The sequence below is a fragment of the Oryx dammah genome, unplaced genomic scaffold (assembly GCF_014754425.2).
Source record: "Oryx dammah isolate SB20612 unplaced genomic scaffold, SCBI_Odam_1.1 HiC_scaffold_21, whole genome shotgun sequence".
Lineage (NCBI taxonomy): Eukaryota > Metazoa > Chordata > Mammalia > Artiodactyla > Bovidae > Oryx > Oryx dammah.
In genome coordinates, this window is record NW_024070205.1 from 37,460,563 (window position 1) to 37,481,047 (window position 20,485).

The window sequence follows — 20,485 nt, forward strand, 5'->3', positions numbered from 1 at the left end:
CTTCTTGTCGAAAGCCTTTATTTCGGTCTGTGACTATTTGCGTCTCTGTTAATTAACCATGGCTCATTTGGGATGTGAATGGAAGCTTTCCAGGTGACTCAGTGGTAAAGAATCCTCGTGCAGTACAGGATGCAGGTTCACTCCCTGGGTTGGGAAGATCCCTTGGAGGAAGAATGGCAACCCACTCCAGTATTCTTGCCTGGAGAATCCCACGGACAGAGGAGCCTGGTGGGCTACAATCCATGGTGGTTGCAAAGAGTCGGTCGTGATGGAAGTGACTGAGGACACAAACGTGAACTTGGGATGCAGCTGGGAGTGGAGAGAGTTAAGCTGAGTGGGGGTCCCCTCTTTGCCTCCCCCGGGGAGGAAGGAAGGGACACGTGGTGAGTAGGGGCTCGCTAGAGACCTGTGTGCCCAAACACTTGATCGGAAGCAAACCTGCAGCTGCCACCAGCCTCCTTTCACCCTATTGGCTTTGTCTCCTTGGAGGGTATTGCAAGCATCCTCCCCATTTCACAGCTTGAGCCCTCTGCCCCTCCTCAGGGGTTTGAGAGGGGCTGAAAAAAACTGCTTTGTACAATGTATATATTTAAAAGATACTCCTCTGTAGTCTTTTCTTCCATTCTTGCCTGTGTGTATGTTGGGAAATCTACTGCTTGTGAACCCATAAACTGTGGAGTAGAACAGAAGTCTCAAAGACTGTCACTTGGTGCATTTACAATATGCAAATTGCAGTTCCAATTAGATTGAAACCTCTATTTAGCAGAGTGGTTTTGTGAAATAAATAACTTTTGAAGAAGGCCTACTATATATAATAAATACATATTTTTTCCTTCAGTTGCCGGCACGGAGCTTCCTGCCTGCCTTCCACACATCGGCCTGAAACGCTGATTCAGAGGCAGGCGGCATCCGTGGGCCCTCCCAGAAGAAGAGTCTCTCCTTCGCTTTCCTGGCACTGGGATTTCATCCTTGATTTACAGTGTGCAGCTTGTTAGCGCCAGCGGATGGGAGCTAGTGTGAAGGTCATTGTGTCCGTTCTGTCCTCTTAGAGAGAGAGTGAGGGGGTGTGTTTCTCCCTGTGCGCTTGAGGTGGTGGTGGTGGGCTTCATGGCCCCCTCTTCTGTCCGAATTGAGTGATTCAAAACCCTGGCCTCTTGTCTTTTTCACCCTCTGTTCCGCCCATCATTCAACAGGGGATTTTGAACACCTGATTCAGAATTTCAGGACGAGTACTGCACCACCCAGCAGAGCACCTCCTCCACCGCCCCCTGCCCCCCCCCCCCCGCAACACCCCCTCTCACAGTCCTCCGGTTCTCAGTCCAGCCGTGACAAACTGACAGATAATTAACAGATTGGGTCCTCCTATCAAGCGAGTCCGGGGCTGGAAGCAGCTCTTGCTTTATACGCAGGTCCTTCAGCAGCCCTGTGTCTGTGGGTGGTGGTGCTCTGAGCCGTCCTGGCAGAGAGGGCAGTGAGTGCTATGGGAAAAGCAGACAGAATGCTCTTTGGGAGAGAGAGTGCTTGAAAGGGAGCAAGGGGCAGGCAGGTGCCCAGCTTGAAAGCACCTAGTGAAAATACCTGGGCTTGCAGGGTTGTGGTTCTGCACACCACCGCCGGTCTCAGGGAGCAGCAAGCTGGGTTATAATAGAATGCCTGATTACAAAGAACATTTTGAAGGCCACTTAGTCCCAGGTCAGCCTGTGCATTAAATGCGCTAATCCTTTGCCGTAGCACTGGACTGGAATCGCAAAATTTGAGCTACGAAGTCTGTTGTGTTTCAGCTCTGGCTTTAAATATTTCTATACTGATGCTGCCCTGTGTGGGTTTTTCTCAGCTATCCAACTTTTCTTTCTCCAGTGGAAAGAGAAAATTCATCATGAGAATATTCTTGTCTACCTACCAGTGACTTTGAAAACTGCTTTTCTGTTTGTTGTATATGGTCTTCATGATTTGAAATATTAATGTGTAGATAAATATAGCAACATGGAGGGGCTACACATAGGCTTGGGTCCTAGGGCCTGGCACATTGGAACAGAAAGAAATACCTAATTGCATCAGAACCACTCTTAAGTTCATGTATGTGGAGCCCATCAAGCTGAAAGCATGCAGACAGCATCTGCTGTTATCAAATCACTCATGAGTCCAGCTAATTAAAATAGAGCTTCATTTTTCTGAACCATTGTTTGGCAGGAATTCGAAACGGGTCTAACCCAATTTCTGTGTGTTTATGAGCCTTTATTATATCAGAGGTACTTTTCTGTAAATGTACAGGGCAGCGTTAAATGAATTGATCCACGCAGTATCACTGTAGACGCACTGTGGACTTGCTAATGATTTCCCTTCCAGCTTTCTGGTTTCCAGACATACTCCTTAAAGCTTTATGTTCTGTTTTTCTATCCTCTGCTCTTTGTCCTCTGATTTTTTTTTTTTAAGTCAAAAAAATTTAACGTTTTTTCCTTTGAAAACAGAAAACACTTTTTATTTGTTCCCCAATGAAGTTTTCTTTTCTGTTTCTCTCTGTTTCTTCCTCTCCCTGTTTTTGCTCCTTTTTTAGGATTTGCCTTTCTTTATTTCTTGCTGCTTTCTGTTCCCTTCTTGCCCCTTATTTTTCTCTCTTCTTATCTCTCCTTCCTTTTACATTTTCCTAACTGCCTCTCCTCTGACCTTCTCTTTTCTCCTTTCACTCTTCATTTTACCTTCTCCAGTTTTGCCAGTAAAAGGTTCTTATACCTTTGTCTCTACATGCAAATACAGATTAGGGCAGAAAGCGGCTGCCTATGGAGGTGAAGACATCTGGCCTTTGGGAGATGATGTTAGCCTGTTTTGCCTCTCTGAATTTGCTTGCATACTTTATTTTATGTTTTTAAAACATTTTTTTCAAACCACATCTACTCCACTTTATAGTCTAATAATCTTACTTTGAAGATCAAAAGTCTTACATAAATGCTAACTAATTATTCCTTGTAACACTTTGGTGAGTCCCTAAGCAGTTACAGTTCCATTTTACAGATGAGGAAGGAGAAACAGGAAAGGTAAGTAACTCTGAAAGTTACTGAAGAAGTTAGTGACCCAGTTAGAAGTAAGGCCAGGTCGCCTTTGGCTTTAATTCTTGATTACCACCTCCTCAGAGTTTCCGTTTCCCCCATGAGGATCATGTATCTTTAAGGCGAGGGTGCGAGAACACGGTGCCCTTGCCCCTTTGCTTCACGTGCGTTTAGCCTTCTGAAGTTTCATTTGAAGTTTGTAGATGTTAAATGAATTCCTAGGTAATTCCTGGGAAAGAAAGATGGCAAACCACTTACGGGCTAGTAAAAAACCCCGTCCATTACAGTCTCGAAGCAGAGTGCTTACTTTCTGTTTCCAGCAGCTTCCAGTAAGTGGGCCCACGTCATACGCACTGGCCCTGGCGAGCATAGCATTGTAGGAAGCACTGCCATATTTGATTGAATTTAGCCATCCTGGAATGACGTCTGTATGAAGTCGTCTCTTGCATTACTGTGGCCTTTATTATTGTTAATGCATTCTGACATTACAGGTGTAGCCTTGGCTCTCCCAGAAAGGGCAAGGCTGCTCTTACCGGGCTTAAGAGCAGAATTCGTGAGCCTGTTATATAGTGAAACGGGTGTTCACATTTAGTTAATAAGCAGAGTAAGGGAAATGCTTTTATAGAAAAGATAGCCAAGAGACAGAGGCCTCTTCTCCTTCCTCATCCAGCATTGTCTCAAGAAGTAGATCAGTTAGTATTATTCTCCATCAGAAAACTAGGGTCAGTGGATAGAAGGTTCAGGAAAGTAGATTTCAGCTCAGTTTCAAGAAGGACTCCTGAAAAGGAATTGACAGTCTTTTAAGAGAGTGAGTTCTTTGTTCATTATAAGCATTCTAGTGGAGGCTTGCTAGTCATTTGTCAAGGTTGTTGAAGAGGGAAGTCCTAGGTCATGTATGGGACCAGATGGCTGTCCTTGTCCAAGATTGTAACTGCAAAAACATCTTTGCTTGCTGTTCTTGGTTTTTTAAGTGCCTGGTATTCTGTATAGACTCCGTGAAGGTTAGTAACTTGTTGTTCAGTCTCTGAGTTGTGTCCGACTCTTTGCGACCTCACAGACTGCAGCACACCAGGCTGCCCTGTCCTTCACCATCTCCTAGAGCTTGCTCGAGCTCATGTCCATTGAGTCGATGATGCCATCCAGCTATCTCATCCTCTGTCGTCCCCTTCTCCTCCTGCCTCTGTCTTTCCCAGCATCGGGGTCTTTACCAATGAGTCGGATCTTTGCATCGGGTTGCCAGAGTGTTGGAGCTTCAGCTGGTTTAATCTTTGGCTTCCTGTTTCTTACTCTGAACTTGGATAAAAACTGTTTTTTGTTCAGTTCAGGAAAACTACCCTCTCTGCCACCCTCCTGCAATAAGTCATTCTGGGTAGCCACACTGTTTAGATGCTCATTGAGAGCCATATGAAAACAAAACATGTAAAACTTTTAACTGAGAATTAAATAAAATGGGTTATATGCTTTCTCTCGCTTTATAAGGTAGAGTATCTAAGACTATAATTTAATCCTGATGACTCAGTATCATTGTTTTAGATGTAAATGTTTATTGTATTTTAAGTGTAGCTGTTTTCCAAACCTGTTGAAGTACAGATCTGTTGTGTATTCACTCCTCCTCTGAATGACTCCACCTATGCCAAATGACCCCGGAATGATAACTTTTTGAGTTTTCTGTTTGCTTTTTATAGATGAGTCTCTCCTGATATTTGTTGCTAGGCTTTTTTCACTATCTTGTCTTTGTTCTGCGAGTATTTCTTGGCTGTCTGGCTTGATTCTCCTTTCTCATTTGCAGTTTTTAATCTTCTGTGATTTGGACACCAGATAACTAAGCTTCTGTATGAAATAGATAGTAAGTAGTGTGAATAGAGCTTTGCTATGTGTAATGTATATGGAATTTATTTCTTTTTTTAGCAGCGACAATGTCTTCTCCCTTCCCTTCTCTCCTTCCCCATCTTTGTTGGCTTTCTCCTATTTCTGGCTGGATGAGATTGGAGAGCTGAGCTCTGGAATAGCTCCAGAATAGCTCTGGATCTGGTTCCTGACCCTCACCCATGTCCCTGGCCTAGGTAGGCTGCCTGATGGAATCAACTTAGAAATTATAAAATGATGTGGCTTAGAGGGTCCAGAAGGCCATCTATTCAAGCCCTTCTTTATAGAAATGAAGGAATCCGAGGCACAGAGCAGGGCTGTGAGGGGCCGGGTTTGAGGACACATGCACATCAGGGATGGACTCTGTACGCAGGTTTCCGGCCCACGTTCTGGCCTGCCTCTCTGCCACCTGCTGTTCCCAGCCATCTTTGAGCAGAATGGGTGTGAGTGGGGACATAGAGGGTTTGCGTAAGGTAAAATCATGGAGGAAAATACTTTGCTGGCTGTGGGCAGGTTGAGAATTAAAGTACATAAATCGAAAAAGGCTTCTATTTGTTGCAGTGTTTGGCTGTGTTTGCACTCACCTCTGATATTGATACTGTAGGAGAAGCTTTAATCCTTTCATTCAGATTTACAAGAAATGCTGTTTCCTTTCAGTTTAAAAAAAACAAGTCCAAGAGAGCATTTGATTTAAGGAACCAAAACTCTAGAAAATGTATCCGGGAGTCCTCGTCAATTTGGGGCATAATGAAATATAAAAAATACTCAATAAAAGCTCCTTTATTACTTTAACTGTTTAAATGTGGAGTTTTTAGCCATCAGGTTAATGTTTTGGTATCATTTTTTTATTTGATTGTGAGCACTTTTCCAGGTAGCGCTGCCACTCGAGCGCTAATCAGATTCCCACAAATGAATGGTGCTAGCTGCAGCCTGACATCACCGCGTTTTTGCTTCGACATTATTTTATTTGGTTTTCCTGTAAAAGTTAATAACTCTGTGTCCATGTGTTTAAACAGGCAAGAAGAGAGAGAGAAAGGACAGCGAACAGAAAATGATGAGTGACGTCTCAGGACTCTTTGGCCAAATGTAGGGATTTTTGTGATTTTAGTCTCTCACCCTAGCACGAGTTAGATGTGGAGAATCAAGAAGATTGCACAGCAAGATGGTGATTCTTAATCCTTCCTCTCTGTTCCCCAGACAGAGTGGGAAGGACTTAGAAATGAGTTGCCATTGATCTAGAGGAGGAAAAGGAGGGTGCTCAATAGAACTGATCTTGTGATGGTGAGAACTGGTTAAATCTTGCATTAATTGTAAGTAAAATACATGCTCATTTTAGATGACTGAGATTGCTAAGAGCATCAGAGGTAGGACAGGAAGACTTTCCTTTTTATCTTCCCGTTAGAGGTAGGAGACCCTCATGGCCAAGATGGCTCTGGTGTCTGTCTATTAATAATAGGCCTCTGCTGAATCATTTATTTTTTTGAAGGTGTGTTTGTTGCAAGCTGTGGTTGTTTATGGTGTTTAGTGAAAGGTTACTGAACAGTTCAGAGCCACAGTGATTACCATTTAATTCCTTCTGTGTGCTGTGGATTTCTTTGCTGAGCTAAAAATTTCTAAATTGGTTTTGTCAGAGGAGGCAACTAGACTGATACCTCTCTGTCTCTTTTTAAAAAGTATTTATTTACTTTTCATTTTTGACCACACCATTCAGTACATGGGATCTTAGTTCCCTAACCAGGGATGGAATCCCTGCCCCCTGCATTAGAAGGTGGAGTCTTAATCACTGGGCAACCAGGGAAATCTCTTGGACTGCTGTCTCCTGATTCAGATTCTCTTCCAGATTTGCATCTTGGTGCTAAAGACAGTCTGAGGGTATAAATCTGACCATGGGTACAAGAATCAGTCCTGTGGTCTTTTTATCTCAGTGCCTCTGAAAGCTGTGTGAAATACGGTGACTCACTCGTCATCCATGTCAGGGGCGTGGCTTGTCTTGCTCTCTGCACTACCCTCATTGTGTGGACAAGTTACTCCTAAAGTCATCTGGAGCCATGTGGCCCATGTTAGATACCCCTTCTTAGACAGTTGAACTGGCCGTCAACTTATTTCACATGGCTGTGAGGCACGTCTGCTGTCTGTCACCCCCTCCTTGCTGCCGGAGCTGGTTACCAGACTGTACTGTCTTGGTGGGTGGCTGTCCCTGGGCCCTCCCAGGGGCTGCTGTGCTGTGAAGAGGGCAGCTTTCCCCTGAGAGGAGCTGATTCCACTTGACTGTTTTTGTCATCTTACTGTAAATTTGAAGATTTTTGAGTGCCAGCTTTCTCTCTTATGCATCATACTTTTGGAACTCTTCTAATTTTTCCCTTAGGTCACAGAAGAATCTAAAATAATAGCAGGAAGCACCAGGATTTGGTGGTCTTAGTGTGTGTGTGTGCTCAGTCATGTCTGACCCCATGGACTGTAGCCCTCCAGTCTTCTCAATCCATGGGATTTTCTAGGCAAAGTACTGGAGTGGGTTGCCATTTCCTTCTTCAGAGGATCTTCTTGACCCAGGCTTCGAACCCACGTCTCCTGCACTGGCAGGCGGATTCTTAACCAATGCACCACCTGAGAAACCCCTGAATGAGCATGGCTGTGTTCCCGTAACATTTTATTCATCGACACTGAAAATTTGAAGTTCATATGATTTTCACATGACTTCTTTTGATTTTTGTTTTTTCTTAGCCATTTAGAGGTGTAAAACTGTTCTTACAGACTTGAGATTGCGAAGATGTGGCGAAGGATGGACTGGGAGTTTGGGATTGTTGTTGTTCACTTAGTCATATCCAACTCATTGCAGTTTCATGGACTATAGCCCACCAGGCTCCTCTGTTCTTGGAATTCTCCAGGCAAGAATACTGGAGTGGGTGGCCATTTCGTTCTTCAGAGGTTCTTGCTGACCTAGGGATTAAACCCCTGTCTCTTGCATTGGTGAGCCGATTCTTTGCCACTGAGCCTTAATTGTTCACTTTTTTTCTGCTTATCGGGGTATCTAAAGACAATTTTAAGGCTACCCACGTGTCATTTCCAATTCTTTTCTTGCTGTCTTTTCGGATTCGAACTGTTTCTAAGCTGTGACTGGTTCTTTTTTGGTATTCAGATCTTTATTTATTTTTGGCTGAGCCGAGTCTTCGTTGAGGTGTGTGGGCTTCTCTTGTTGTGGAGCACAGGCTCCAGAGCCTGCAGGCTGCAGGAGTTGTGGCATTTGGAGTCAGTACTTGTGGCTCATGGGCTTAGTTGTCCTTTGGCATGTGGGATCTTCCTGGACCAGAGATCAAACCCATATCCTCTGCATCAGCAGGCAGAATTCTTAACCACTGGACCACCAGGGAAGTCCTCAAATCTATTTTTTAACATTTACAAATGTTAAAAAGTGAAAAATTGTCTTTCTTCAGTTTCCTTGTAGGATGTCGGGTAGGAGTGCCATTTAGTGACTCCTCAAAGTTTCAACTTTGTGCTGTGTGGAGGGTGATGCTCGACAGCATTTCCTGATCCAGAGCTCATCTTCCTTGGAATCCAGGGGCCCATCTTGTTCCTCTCAGAGCAGAAGGTGCTCAGGGATCATGCAGGGACCTCACCCTGCACCACCTGGTGGTCACCTAGTCAGCGTCTCACCCCCGGTGATGGCTTGATGCCCAAAGGTGTCACTGTCCATGATGCACCCTCTCTTTGCCCCCTTCCTGATCATCCCACTCCTCAGTAGTGCGTGACTAGAGAGAGCTTCACACCAGGGTCCATCTGGCCCAACTTCAAAAGAAGTGAGAAGTGAAGCTCTATCTGCTGAGCACACGAAGGTGCTGGCGTTTAGAAGTTACCTTTGGAAAGCATCAGATCCAACTTGTGGGGAGAAAGGTACTAGAAAGTAGAGGCAGCGGTGTCGTTAGGAAGGTCCCAGGCACTGGGAGCCACATATTTTTAGTGTTGGAGTCACCAGCCACTGCCACAGAGTGAGCTCACAGTCCTCTTCAGGAGCATCTTGGACACTGAATCATTACATTCCTTTGGAGTGATTCAGCTCAACAGCTTGACACCTTCATTAATTTTACAACATGAAGCCTGGGTGCTCTCTGCTTCCTCTTTAACAGTACAGGGGAATTAGAAGAATATGGAAAAAACAGCAAGGGAAACCGAAAGAAGGAGCAGTCAAGAAGCTGCTGAAAGACACCATGTGAGGAAATTGAACTCTTTGCCTTTTCTTGGTATCTCCTGGGACTGAGCACCCAAAGCTTGCCACCCGTTGCTGGCACACACAAGCCTTTTTCACTCTGTTCCTGGCATGCCGGCCAACGCTCCGACTCGGAGCCAGCTCGTTTTGCCTTCTCTGCTGAGGTCACTGCTACCGTGATCCGTGTATAATGGCATTTTCCTCTTTTCAGTATGGAGGCTATTACGGTTTCCTCTCTAAACAAGACTTCAAACAATTTGCTGCCAGTTGGATTTCAAAGCCAAGGAAAAGGCAAATGTCATCCTTTTTTTCTCTCCTCTTTGGGTAACTGCTTTGTTGGTTGCATCAAAAATTAGAGGGGCTGCTCTCTAAATTCAGGTGGGGATGTGTGGGGACAGGCATTTAAATTTGCTTTTCTTTCTCCCCAAGGAGAGAACCCTTTTCCTTCTCAGCCTTTCCTAAGAAGGAACTTTGATCTCGTCATCCCAGAAAACGGGTTTTTATTTCCCGCACAGCGAGCGTGTTCACCACCGCGCTTTCTGTGGCGTAGTTCCGGTTGCCCTCCGCACTGGTAGCTCTGCGTGTCAGCTCTGCTGCTGGAGCCCCAGCTCCCTTTGCGCTGCAAGTTGGCACTCAGTACTTTCCTAGTCACCCTTGCCTAAAATCACTCTCAGTTCAGTTCAGTCGCTCAGTCGTGTCCGACTCTTTGCGACCCCATGAATTGTAGCATGCCAGGCCTCCCTGTCCATCACCAACTCCACTTGATACTAAATATTGCCTGTTGCCTTCCACATACATTTCTGGAAGAACTGGTTTAATAAAATAACAAAACCACCAACATTCTGACAAGCAGTTCATGCAATATTTTTAACTAGGGCCAAGAAGAAAAATTTAAACACAGATATTTCATTCGAAGGGTAGTTATTGTGATGACGTTGCCACCTTTCATAAAGGCTCTTACTGCATATATCAGTGTTTTTAAAGTGAGACTAAGGTCAGTAATGCGTGCTGTGGAATTCCCTAAATGCAGATTTACACAATAGGCCTCCACACATATTGTGTTCTATCATGTCAACTCTCATGCACTTCTACCAGGGATCTTTTATTTCTTTAATGCGAAAAACAAAAGAACAGAGTAAAGTAAAACAAAGGAAATTAGGGCCCACGACTTAATTAGTATAGGGTTGTAACCCAAGTCAACAATGGGAAGGACACAATGACAAAAAGCAGGAAATTCCAAGTTGAAAGAGAGGCTCTTTCCTTTAACTCCTTGAGAGCCAGGGCGCTTGCAAGTGCACTGCTCACCCAGGTGCAGGAGGCTGGCTCAAGTACAACTCGGTGTCTTTATTTTTGAACTTCCTGGCTTTTTGTTGACTTTCCCCTCTCCTCTCCCCGCCACCCTCCATGTAAACGAAAGGCACCTTTGCATGTGCGTGTTAATTGTAGATAAATGGGGGGAAAGTACCTCTCGATTTTGTAACCCTCAGAGAAGGAGAAAGGGGGGGAAATTTCCCTGTCACTGTCATCTGTTCATTTTTTAATGAGCAATTTTAAAAAATTGAAAATAAAAGAGGAAAATGAATAGGTGTTGAACCAGCCCGTGATATGTAAATGCCAACTAGTAATTACCTAAAACCTCAATTTTCATTCTGTTTCATCTTGCAAAACATTTCATTTTCCCAGAGTGAAAACACTTGGTCGGGGCTCGCAAGAGGCAGCGGGGCGGCCGCCTCCCTCGGCCTGCGCGCCCGCCGGCCCCTGCTAGGGGGCACTTTGGCTCCGCGCTGCGGTGGCCTCGGCCGCGACCAGCTCAAGGTTATTCCCCTCTTGCCATTCCGGCGGCTCTGCTCCGCGCGGTCGTGGCGCCCCTCCCCCCACTTGCACTTGTCTGGTTTCGGGGAGCCTCGTGCCTCCTTGTCCTTGCGGAGGATCATAGGATCGTATTGAATTTTGGCTGACCGAGCCTTCCTCTGCATATTAACTTTCCCCTCTTACCTGCCCGCTAGACCCTCGGCCTCCCCGAGTTGCATTTCACACCCTAAGAGCAGCTCTTCGCTAGGCTCCCTCTCTCCCTTGGCGATTTCAAACGCAGCAGTCTCTATATTCCGTTTTATTGCTGCTGGTGCTGCCTTTTCCTCCTTTCGTTTTGGCGGCTGGGGGCGGCTCTTTTTGACTGCTGCTCTCACACACGTGCTCTCCTGCCACATTAGAAGGGTGATTCCGACGTGTCTTTTTTGCATGCTCCTAGATTTTCTCTTACTCTGGTTTAGGAGCTGTATTTGTGCTGTATTTGTGCAGCATCTTGGAATGTGGTTGGGGGATACCCCTGTTTCCCGGCTGGTTGCCTCCCCCACTCCCCAGCCTGTTCCCTGCTGAAAAAGAGAGCGCGGAGAAGTGAGAGCAGTGAGCCTGGTCAGGACCCTTAGCTGTAGGTCAGGGAGGCTTCTGGATGCAGAAAACCAGAATTATGTTGTCCTAGGACCCTGGATCTGAGAGTGCTCTGCCTGGAATCTCAAGGAACACGGCCTCTTTAGTGAGATATATGGCTTCATAATTAGCCCGTTGCATTTTTTCACGAGTGCTAGCATCAGCGTTCTACGATGTGTTCCTCTGATTAACAGCTGCTTTGCAACTATTTCCTTGTGCCACCGATGACCATATTTGTCAAGGAACTCCTGACAGAGTACTGATTTCTTACTAAAATGCAGTGTTTCTATTTGAAGAGGGTTCTCTCATTCTAGGCACTGCCCGGCTTTCCCAGTCACTTCTTGTAAAACCTCGAGTTGGCTTTGGTCTGACGCTTGTTAACAGGATTCAGGGTATCTATCTACTTTAGAGTACGCGCGTAGGAACCTTTCACAGGCAGTTTAATCTTCTGAGCCCTGCATGTGTAGCGCAGCAGTGTTGGAATGGAGTTTTAAGTCTGTCTGTCGATCGTTTTCTCTTGCCCTCTAGTTGTGATCTCTCTGGGTGAAAACGGACTTGGCTTTGGTTGTTAGTGTCATTAATTTTTGACTATTTTTAATATTTTTAAATGGCCAATGAATGCTCACATTTTTAGGAAATAGATGTGCGTGTTGCACACAGGAGTGTAGAAGTTGGTGACATTCCAAGTAAGTGTCACTGGAGACAGCGCATCAGGTTTACATGTCAGGTGCAGAGTGCTCGGGCTCCCTCCAACCCCAGGTTCATTGTTAGGCAAGCTCTGTTCTCCCTTCCCCCTTGTGCAGAAAATACCGCGTGCGTTCTGAAGATGATAGTGTGCAGATCTTTTGTAGGAGAGTGGAAAGCATCTAGGAAGCATCGCTTCAGTGAGGACTGTCAGGAACCTCGCTGCTTCTCACCAGGGATTACTTACCCTACACAACGCATTTAACAGCACATAGTTCATTGTAGATAGCCCCTGAGTATACTGTATTCCATTGATTTATACAGTTACAAATCCTGGTCTCTCACACACAAATCTCTCTCAATTGGCCAATCATCTTGGATCCAAAGGTGTTTTTCAATCTGAAGTCCCCTCTTTTTCCCTGGGCTGCTGGCAGTCACTCCAGTGGACCCACTGCCAAGGCAAGAATTTCCTCTTCCTCTTTGCACCCGGGTTTTATCTCTAGCTTTAAGTGATGAACAGAGTAAAATCATCAAACTTTTCTAAAATTGCAGAGTTGATGATGACAGGATGGTTTTGTTTCACCTTTTTTTTTTTTTTTTTGGGGGGTAGGAGGCTTTATTCTTTTGGCAGATCCTCTCAGTCATTATAGATATTGCTGCACTGTTAATAAAAAATATATGCTTCTCTGTAAAGCATTAAAAAAAAAAATCCTAGGATGAGATGGCTGAGGTCTCAGCTCAAGTATCTCTGAATACATTGCTGCCCATCCCCTGAGCTTTCCATGCGTTATTTCTTGGTTGTTTTCCGGATCAATGCCATTCTCTGTTTGTGAGCTTCTGTGGTGCAAGCTTTTTTGTAGGGTCGGATTTCTTCAGAGCCAAACCCTGGGATCCACATGTTCCGCTGGCGTTCTAGATGCGACTGGACATCTTTCACCTCCAGGGTGCTGGACTTGCGATGCCGAGCAAGCTGGCAGGCAGCTGTCACCACACTCTCAATAAAATCATCAGCAATCTGCAGCAGCATCTCCTCCACATCTTCATCCAATTGCTCATTAGGATCCACTTCTCTTACTAAGTCCTGTAACTTCTTCTTGGTCAATACCTGATTGTTTTCAGGGCTGAACGCCCTCCTGTCCCAGGAGTGCCTGGGATCTTTACCACTGCAGTGCTATTGGCCATGGAGCCTTGTGGAGGGGTGCTAGCTGGTTCCGGTTTTATTGATGAGAAATTGGACAGGTTGATTAGGGCTGAGGGACCAAACTGGTTCATAATCTGTCTTGCTTTGGACTTCAGCTCATAGAGCTTATCGAGATCTTGTTTCTTTTTGGAGCTATGAGGACCAAGGCCAATCAACACTGTGGGTCTGGGTCCTGACTCCTTCTTCCCACTCTTCTTCCTCAACTGCCAGGGCCCAAGACTCACAGGCAGCAGCGTCTATCTCCCCATGATATGCGGAGACTGCCCCAGTGAAGCGTTCGTCTCAGCAGCCTGTCCGACTGCTCGGCCCTCCCCGAGTCTTGTTTCACTTTTTGAAGGAGGGAGGGTGGGACACAGAGCATCGGGTCACAGGAACGGGGTGATGAGAAACTTTGCTTCTCTTTCCTTCTGAGTTTGTCATCTTTATTTTTATGAGACCAGCTACTGGTAATTTGCCTTGCGCTCATTAAGAATGCTCGGGGTGCGAGAGAAGGGGAAAGGAGGGCCAGTTCTGTGTCTCTGAGGGACTCAACAGCAAGTGGTCTCCACGACGCCATCGGAGCTTTTCACCAGGATTCTCCCTGGCTTGCTGCACTCCTACACCGGGTGCAGTAACGTTCCTGCCTCCGTTTTACATCTGTGACATTGAGGCGGAAGGTTTGGCCTGAATTTATGTAATTTAGTTGGGCACAAATATAACCCATGAATAGTCACATTCATCTCCTAATTAGAAAATCAGACAATAATACAGGACAGGCTGCAGGCACCCCGTCATTTCATCCGACAAAAGGGTGTTGTGTCTGTCTGACCTCCGCCAAGGGAAGAGCCCTTGAACTGCTCTGTGAAGTTAATGAAAAAGTGTCCAACAATAGTCGAATGAAAGACGCAAACTGAGGACAGCGTCCGTTATCTAGGCGTGTTCAAACCTTTGCATTATGGGGAAGGGTTTGGAGAAATCTTCTGCCATCTATGTGTGAATCAAAGGGCTGTAAAATTCTGTGTTGGATGGGCTCTTCCCTACCTTGTTGAAGTGCCATGTCCTTATGAGGAGAGAGGAGAAGAGTAAAGAGTAGCTGAAGAAATAGCTAGTGAAAGGGGAGGCATTCTTGTATGTCCAGCTTACATGGATGGAGCTGCTTATCTGGGTATCTTTCTTCTAAAGCCCATTATGTTGAAGCTGTTAGTTTGGATGCTTTATATTTTCAAATCTGCCGTAGTGATACCGGTGCTGTTAAATATGTGATTTGCCTGTCGCCTGCATTTTCCTACAAAGATCAAGAGGGACATAAACAAGCCCCAGATATACTTTATGTAGGTGTTTGGCAGTATTATTTTATATGGCTCGAAATTAGTGAATGGAAACTTTAAAAGAAATTGTTCATATTTTTTGCAAGTTTGAAGTGTGCCGGGACTTTGTCAAATTCCCGTTAAAATAAATATGTCAATTTCACCTCCCCTCCAAATTCATTTATCTTGCTTTTTTAAAAGGTGTTTTCTACTTTACCTGATGTTTAAATTGGATTCTCCCGTTTATGCTGTTCTTTGCTATATCCCCCACGTTTTTCTTAAATGAATTACTAATGACAGAGCACTCCATCATTCCCTCTCTGCAGCCACTTTAAGGAAAGCATGGTGATCTAAACCTTTTAACCTATTAAAGATGATTTTCCCCAATTGAATCAGACCCACCACAGGTGTAATAACTAATCATTTAAACTACACCTGCTATTATGTATTTTTAAGCCATTATGCGTGTTGGATAGATGATAATTCATGTTTATTGCATTGTCCGATGGATCCGTTTTGCCTACACCAGGCTGATTAATGTATTTAAAGAAATAAGAGATGCAATTTTTAAAAAAAAAATTGATGGAATGTGCCAAGCACTGCATTGAGTGCACCATTAAACCCATCAGAACTTTGCTCTCTGACCAGAAATGCATATACCAAGGACTGTATTAAAAAAGCAAGGTGAAACCTGTGCGTTTTAGTGGTGGGATTCTGTTATCTTTCTCTGTCATGGAAAATTTTGGAAGGATGAAGGAAAGGTTTATGCTTCTACCAGTGAATGTCAGGAGCTGTGCCATTGGCATCACTGGCTTAAGACCTGCCTGCCCACAGTTCCTCTGAAACCTGGGACCCGTCCCAGGGTGTGTGGAGCTTACCACATATACAGATGCTGTCCTTGTCTTGTATGTTGAAGGTGTATTTTTTCTCCAGGTGAAGAGCAATTAACCCTAAGGCACCTGATCTGGGCAGATGGGCCTTGAGCCTGTGGGGCCTGGGATGGTGCAACTGTCCACCTAGTCCAAGGCCAGCCTCTCCTCCTCCTCTTTTTCTCCTTCACCACTTCCACCTGGCTCTTAGCTGCTTTCCTTTTCCTTTTGCCTTCTTTTCTGTTCCATCTCTGCTCATCCATCACCCCCTCCTCCTCCTTGTCTTCCTTCTTAACTCCATTCTGTTTCCCTTTTCTCTCTTCTTTCTTCCCCCGTCCCATTTCTTCATAAGAATGCAACCATTTTGTTGATGTTTGTCAGATTTTTCTCTATTTGGATGCAACCTGAGGGGCTCGGGAGTGAGCATGTAGTTTTGGGGTTCTAGAATCCTGAGGATCGATTTCTTTTTCGTCCAGGACCAGTTGGTTATCACTGCAGTTCATGATGGTAGTTAAAGTGTTCACAGTGTTGGACAGATTCTAATCATTCTCAGGGAATGCTCCGGTGTCTTATCTCTGACAGGCCCAAATTTGGGAGTTGGGGATACCTGACTTCGTCCTTGGGGGAGAGTGTCTGATGCAAGCCTCCCGTGGAGGGATCACAGGGGAAATACATCAGGGGTTGGCCCTAAATTTTTTTTTTTTTCCCTTTCTGGTTTATCTTTTGTTACCAAAGAGGTGTGTCTGGTCTCATGATGAAGTTCATATAAAATATGAAGAAGATACTTGTAGGTTGTATTCCATTTGTAGTCACAGTACTTTCTGTGTGAATCTCTGTTCAATTGCTGCCTTAGTTTGAAAAATCTTAGAAAACTTCCTTACATTTGGCCCCTTAGAAATTTTTTCTTTCAGCAACTTACGAGCAAACTTCAGGGTCTGTTGATTTTACCTGTACCTGGAAACTAAGTGGTTCTTTTTCTGATGAGATCAATAATGACAGTCATTTACAGTGGCCCCTTTCCTATGGGGGCCGGTTGGCATTTCCCACCCATCAGACTAGTGTCGGGGTGGAGAGCAGACAGGAGGTGTGCAGGCACACGCTTCGTGTACACCGAGTAATGTGAAGGTTAATACAGTCCATAGTTTTTCTTCCACCCCCTGCTTGGCTCATTTGTAGATCCGTAGATTTCTTTAAATAATATTATTTCCAGAGGTAGGTAGATAATCTTTTAGTCTGTCAGCTTTTAGCCATGAAACCCTAAACTTTGTCCTTTGAAGGCTCTTTAGAATTTGGCTCCATTGCATAAGAGAGACAAGTGTGAGTGGCTGTGACTTATGTAAGTCTTCCCAGCCAGTGATGCTCACTGCTTCGCCCGGTTCTGTAGAGGCAGCCTGGTCTCTTACCTTCAGATGCTAGCAGTGTGGCTGGGGAGGCAGCCTGAACATTAGAAGACAGTAGACTTGTGTCTTCAGCTGTATGGCACTCACCAGCTGCACCAAAGAACTGAAGAGAATGGGGAGATCAGAGATGGCTTGCTTATTCGGGGAAGACTTGGCGGAGTTGGAGCAGCCTGTAGCAGGCCTGGGCTGCTGCTGCATGTGCAGTGTTCACACTGGTAGAGGCTGGAAGGGGAAGGCCTTCTAGAAAAAAGGGCGTAGCATGGATACAAATGGAGTGACCTGGGTCAGTGTGGCCAGGGAGGGCTCCCTGCTGAGGGGTGTGAGGAGTCAGCTCGAACAGGGAGAACAGGAAATGATTATTGCGGGTCTTAAAAGCTGGGCTGAGGGGATTAGATTTGATAGAACCAGATATAGGAAGCCAGTGATGATAGGGGACCAACAGAGTCTTTAAGTAGATTTTACATGTGAGAAATAACTGATTAGTTTGACCCCAGTATTGCGCTTATTTCTATGGACCTGGGGTAAACGTGTAGGATTCTTAATCTTGAAATGTAGACTGTTGACGTTTCCTCCTCTTCTTTGTTTTATCTCCCCTACCAGATTGCCACCGCAGTGAAGTTTCTACAGAATTCTCGGGTCCGCCAGAGCCCACTTGCAACCAGGAGAGCGTTCCTTAAGAAGAAAGGTACGAGTTCCCTGTGGCCGTGCTCAGTGGCCTATGGAGAGGGGCTGGGGCAGGGCGGACAGCAGCTGCCGTACTGGTGACTGATCTCCTGTAACTGCCCCGCTGGTGTGGGAGTGGGGGTGAAGGAGGCCCCCAGTGGGAACGCATGCTTCTTTTCTTACAGTAGAGCAGAGATGCTAGGATTCAGGTAATTGAGCGCTAGATGTAAGGCCAGCGACTTGGCCCAGGGCAGCCTGGCATTAGCTGTGTTCAGCAGCAGAAGAGGCCCAGGGAGAAGACCGGGGAGGACTCCCGCCCTGTGGTCTGTTCTGATCATGGCCATGGCTGCAGAAAGACTGGCCTTAGATTATGAAGTTAGCTGCCTCAGTAAAGAATGAGGAAGAAAAAGATGAATGAAGGACGAGGGAAATGAGATGACTAAACAAGGTCAGGTTAAGGTCAAGTCTGGGGTCAGTCTGATTTACAGATTGAAGTGGTAAATTACTAGTTTTATGGTATTTCTGTAAGCAGGGATTAAATGGATCTTGACAAATTCAATATTGTCTGAAGCAGACAGAATCTCTTTTGGTTTTATTGAAGTTTAAGATATGTTTCTTTTTTGTGAAATATATATTTTTAAAAAAGCTTATCAAACAAAGAAATTAGATACTTTGCATTCTTTTCATTCTTTGCATGTCTAATTTTCTGGAAAGCTAGGAAGTTGTGTAAAGGCCCTTAAACACTATGTGTGAGGAGAAGTGAGTTATCTCTGCTCTCCCTGCACACCGCCCCCCCACCCCGGCTCCAAACAAGACTCTTTAAGGAACTGGAATGTTGGTCTCAAAATTCTGGGTTTTGAGCTTAAATCATTAGTGGCCGAAATGGAAGAGGGCGTGGCTTGGTGGTGTTTCCTAGGTCTGCTCCATGGTATCCCACTGAAAGTGCTGCTTTGGACCACGTAACACCGGGTCCCAGGGCTGTGCTCACAGGGTTAGGGCGGGATCAGCCCAAGCGTTTCATTCACAGGCAGCTGTTTAGAGGCAGCCTCAGGGCCGATCCCTGTCTGTGATTGAGTTGATGAGGGGCACTTCCTGGCGGCATCCTGGTTCCCCCCACCCCCAACAGTAGGAGATTATTAAAATTTGGAGTGCAGTGGCTGGCCCTTCCACTCCACAGCCATCATGCTGTAAAAGAGTTTTTCCTTGAAATATGTGTACCTACGGGGAGTAATTAATCATAAAAGCTCAGGGGTTTCAGCTCTCTCATCAAAGCATTGAAGCTGGGGAAAGCTGAGCCTAAAAGCTGTGCTGATTACCCGGGGTAACCTGAGACAAAATCCATAGTTGCCAAGAGATCCTTCGCCCAGTATATTGTGCAATATTATAACTGCCTGATCTTCTCCTCCACTGACAATGACCAGTTATTCCTCATTTTCTCTCAAACGCAGCTGGGTTAGAATTTCATTTGCAGAAGGTATTTAGAGCAATTTAGAGACAAATGTCTCTGGTGTTTGCTCGGCACTTCCCCACTGCAGGCTTTGCTGAGCAGTTTGAGTATCAGGAGCTCCATCTAATCTGTTTAATTTTAATAAATCCCTGACTGGGAGAGGGAGAGAAAAAAGAGAGAGAGAGAAAGTCTGGGCCAAATAATAGTTCTTTTGACTTGGTCGGCTAATAATTACTGTAGAAAACTGTCCTGTACAACTGTCATTTGTTGCTCCTTTAAAAACCAACAACCATCATTTAATTAATTCAGCTCAGAGTGTTTGCCCTGTGCTGAGAAGAGAACAGACAAAACCCCTGCCCTCTCAGAGCTTGAGTTCTACCAGGGGAAGGCAGACAGCAAAAGAAGAGACAAAACGTTGTTTATCAGATGGCAAATTCCATGGAGAGGAGTGCCTGGGTGGTGGGCTGAAAAGAGCCGGTGCTGTGTGGGAATGGATTGTGCTTCTCAACAGAGTGATTAGCAGGTGTCCCTCTGGGAGGGTGACATGTGAGCGAAGACCTGGAGGAGATGAGTATTTGTTGTGGGCGGAATTCCTTCTCGACCCTGAATGTGGTTTAGAGTTTTTAGAATGTTAGGCAGCAGGAAACCAGAGAGGAATCCTACCTTTCTTCCAAAGAGAGTTTACCCTGCACTTAAACCTGGAGTCCGTGGACTTAATCACCCACCTCCATTATCGTCTAAAACGCTGCTTCAGTCAGTAATTATCTATTTCCGAGTTGAATCCCAATAGAGTAAGTTCTGGCAGGACCTTTTCTGGGCAGAGAATTCCAAGGTTTGATGGGCATCTGGGGAAGAAGAGCCCTCTGTGGATTTAAACTTTACTTTTCACATTTCCCGTTCTCAGGGTCAGGTGTACACAGATCACGTTCACGGAGCTTGGTACCATCTCCAGTGGGGTGAGGGAGGAGGGGATCTTATAAAGGAGTGAGCCTGTGCCCTGTCCCTAACAGTAGTTGAGAAGGAAAGGGAGTTGGCTCTCCGGTCTTTGGGAGCGGGCAGTGCGTCTGGAGGGGAGGGACCAAGGTCCTGGCTTCCTCCAGTCCTGTCTCCCACAGGACTCACTGCAGTGGAGGGTTGGAGCACTGGGTTTGGGGAGCTCACAGCTACTGTAGTCTTGGCTTTCCTAGCAAATGTCACTTCAGGGAATTGCAGTGGAGCCCTGTCTTGAATTATAATCTTGACTTTCTCTTTTTTTAATAAACATCTCTTTCCCGAAAAGGCAAATCCAATTTTGTTTTTCTTTTAATATTATTTAATATTTAATATAGAAATCGAGGTCCCTGTAGTGCATGTCACTTCAGTGGAAAATGAGGGTTACTTTAAAAACATCAGCTGAG

General features: G+C 45.4%; 2 protein-coding genes across 3 annotated transcripts in view; one reads left to right on the forward strand and one right to left on the reverse strand.

Annotated features, from left to right (window-relative positions):
• The window catches only part of PEX14 (peroxisomal biogenesis factor 14), a 143,031-nt gene that overhangs the window by 34,097 nt on the left and 88,449 nt on the right, over nt 1–20,485 (forward strand). Inside the window, exons 2-3 of one of the 2 annotated variants that reach the window (XM_040263408.1) lie at nt 839–1,022; nt 17,579–17,663. In XM_040263408.1, the coding sequence (XP_040119342.1) occupies nt 1,005–1,022; nt 17,579–17,663 (103 nt within the window). In that variant the 5' untranslated portion in view covers nt 839–1,004. The remainder of the gene's footprint in view (nt 1–838; nt 1,023–17,578; nt 17,664–20,485) is intronic. The other variant, XM_040263407.1, reaches the window with a different exon arrangement.
• Nucleotides 12,826–13,735, reverse strand: LOC120880204 (transcription initiation factor TFIID subunit 12-like). Its single transcript, XM_040263409.1, is given in 2 exon segments — nt 12,826–13,347; nt 13,350–13,735. Coding segments are annotated over 2 exon segments (483 nt in total). The 5' UTR covers nt 13,495–13,735; the 3' UTR covers nt 12,826–13,009.